The sequence below is a fragment of the Scyliorhinus canicula genome, unplaced genomic scaffold (assembly GCF_902713615.1).
Source record: "Scyliorhinus canicula unplaced genomic scaffold, sScyCan1.1, whole genome shotgun sequence".
Classification (NCBI taxonomy): domain Eukaryota; kingdom Metazoa; phylum Chordata; class Chondrichthyes; order Carcharhiniformes; family Scyliorhinidae; genus Scyliorhinus; species Scyliorhinus canicula.
Window position 1 is genome coordinate 106,729 of NW_024055446.1, and position 2,818 is coordinate 109,546.

Below are 2,818 nucleotides of genomic sequence, written 5' to 3' on the forward strand. Positions count from 1 at the left end.
TGCTGACCTATCCGATGCCACGAATGGGTCATGTGTAGCAATGTCCCCAACAGCACAATCTTTCAGAATGAAAATGGGACAGCAAACGGAAGCTGCTCCCCGATACACCGCAGATTCTAAACTAGTCAGACTGTGCGGCTGGTATCAGCTGCAGGCGGGATTGCCGGAGCGGAAATAGCGACGGTTGAATCTCTGGGGATTTATGAGCATCCTGCACCTGCAAGTGAGTGAGAACAATTAGTGGGGGACTGGCATGCATCACCCAGAATTATCGAAAATTAGGGAACGGAATGAGCATTCGGCTTACTGTGCACGTGCCTATTTGAAAATGCTCTCCTACTCCTCTTTCGCACCCCACATTTTCCATATTGCTTTTCCTTTTCAGATTATGACAATCCCCTTTTTGAAATTTGCTATTCAATCTTCTTTCATTATTTTGTGCGTCGTGTTCTAGATATTAACAAGTCTGAATATTATGAATAAATACATCATTCTATGTCGTATTTTCCCATGAAATCGGGATGATTTGTCATTGGAACTGCTGCTAATGGGAACAATTACAGACGATCTACGCTTCGAAATGGCATCTTTTTCAGCAAAACGATTGAGTCTTCCTTCGACCTCCTTTATGACAGGCAAATGAAGCTAAAATTCTCTGGGTCTTTTGCAAAAACTGCCCTCGCCCCTGGTAATCTTTAAATATATAACATCCGCACTTTCTCCAACGTCCTAACACTGCTTCTCATTTGTCATGCACCGGATTTGGAAAGAAACGGCCAGCAAAGATTTCATCGATTAAGCATCCATTTCTGACATAAACAACAACAGCAGGAAAAACTGTTTCCTACGAGATCCAGTTTAGATTTCTGGGAAACATTCGTGCCTTCTTGGGTATTTCAATCCACCCTGAATCCATTCAGTGGCTGCATTCTAACAGGAATGAAACTACTCCGGCACCAGAGGGCACCACCTTCAAACATGAGGATGCTGAAGATCTGTGACGGCATTGTCAAAACCAATAGGCGTTGCTGTCAGAGTGATGTCACAATGGGCTTGTGTGAGTGGAACATTGAGCTGAACAGAGCCCGGGTACCCTCTCTGCTTCTCAATCTCTGCCTCGTTTCATTCCCATTCACTCAGAGAGGTTCAGTCAGACATGTTTCTGCTAATAATGGCGGCGCTGTTGGACGGTAAGTAATGGATAATGTTCATGAAATCAGATTAGCAGGTTATAGATTGGAATTACATTTAATATAATTAACGATCAAAAATATCCACATGATGAGTAGAGTTGAGTTTCCACAAACGCACACACATACAAAGAAATGTAGATGAATTATTTTTAGACTATTGATGTTTCATTTCTCTCCCTTTGCAGGCGGGCTAAGCGCAAATCCAGTAACTCAATCACCGGTGACAAAAACAGTGTCAGAAGGGGGTTCAGTGCGGCTGGATTGTGAATATACAGACTCCAGTATGCAGTACATGCTATGGTATCAGCAGAAAGCAGCACAGCCACCAATCTGGATTATTAGAAAACTCGTAGCTGTGAAGGAAGATGAAGTTTCAGGCCGATATCTGGCGGCTTCTGACAAGTCTAAACAGAACGGTTACCTCAATATAAGCGGCCTCAGTGTGGAGGACGGGGCGGTCTATTACTGTGCAATGAGGCACAGCGTTAGAAAGCAGCGAGAGTACAAAAACCTCAGCGAGTATTTACAGTTAAATTAACCCTGCTTTCCTTTTCCTGTCTGCGGGAATTGTTCGAACGGGGATTGACGAACACAGTCAGGTCTGTTTTTCATAAAGTTTTATTGGTGTCTCTATCCTTCTACAGGACATGATGCCGGCATTGAACTGGGGTGAGCACATTAACAAGTCTGACAGCACCAGGCTCAGCTTCAACATGTTTGTTTCGAATCACTATCTTTCGGAGCGCAGCTCCTTCCTCATGTCCACAGAGGACCAATTTGGGAAATCACGAGACCCATCCCGAGGCCCGATGTACATGGTAAATTAAAACTTGGAATGCCCGCGTACCAGCAGCGGTAATAACAGCTCTCAGATCTGGAGATAATAGAGCTGGAAGTTACAGTCATTGTTCCTTTGAAATTCTCCTTATAACCAAACTCTTTGACCAAACTTGTGATCATATGACCGAATAAGTCCATAGTACCTGTGACACCCCTTGGGAGATTTTATTGTGTGAAAACGTCGACAGTGATGTAAGTTGCTGCATTTATTGTCGCTCAGTGAGACCTGATAGGTTACTGAGTGAGGGAGTCTGTATAGTTTACTGAGTGAGTGAGTCTGTACACCAGGATACGAACAAAAAGCAGGAGTTAAGGTATCGCAGTTCGATTCAATACAATATCTGTTATGAATGCGAGTTGTAATCATAAACTGGTATAACTGTGCAGGTGGATCTCACTATTTATGTTTCTGAGAGTTGAGTTTTGCTACAATTGTTGCTACGCTCACTATGGAAAGTGAACAATATGGGGGGCGCCTCTTGCTGAGCAGTAGCTGGAACTGCCATGTGGGGTTTTTGTACGGGGTCCACCATATCTCTGCAGCAGTGTGGGCGCCATGGCACAGAAATACACGGCGATGTCGGAAATCATTGTATTACTGATCGTTAGCTCGGTAGTCTTGTTCCTTTTATCAAACGTAGAAGAAAACCGATCACTGAGTTCGGTGTTCCTTTGCACAGTCTGTCCAATAATTCGAAGCATGTAGCTTGGAGCTTTCCCGGGCTGCTGACTGTACCAGTACACAAAAGGGTTAGGATCACTTGTTTCCAAGGTGCAGGTTAATG

At 44.0% G+C, this 2,818-nt stretch overlaps 1 gene segment (V, D, J or C); it reads left to right on the forward strand.

Annotated features, from left to right (window-relative positions):
* Positions 1-1,171: 1,171 nt before the first annotated feature.
* Positions 1,172-1,731, forward strand: LOC119959469. The segment is given in 2 exon segments: positions 1,172-1,190; positions 1,379-1,731. Coding segments are annotated over 2 exon segments (372 nt in total).
* The last annotated feature ends 1,087 nt before the right edge of the window (positions 1,732-2,818 follow it).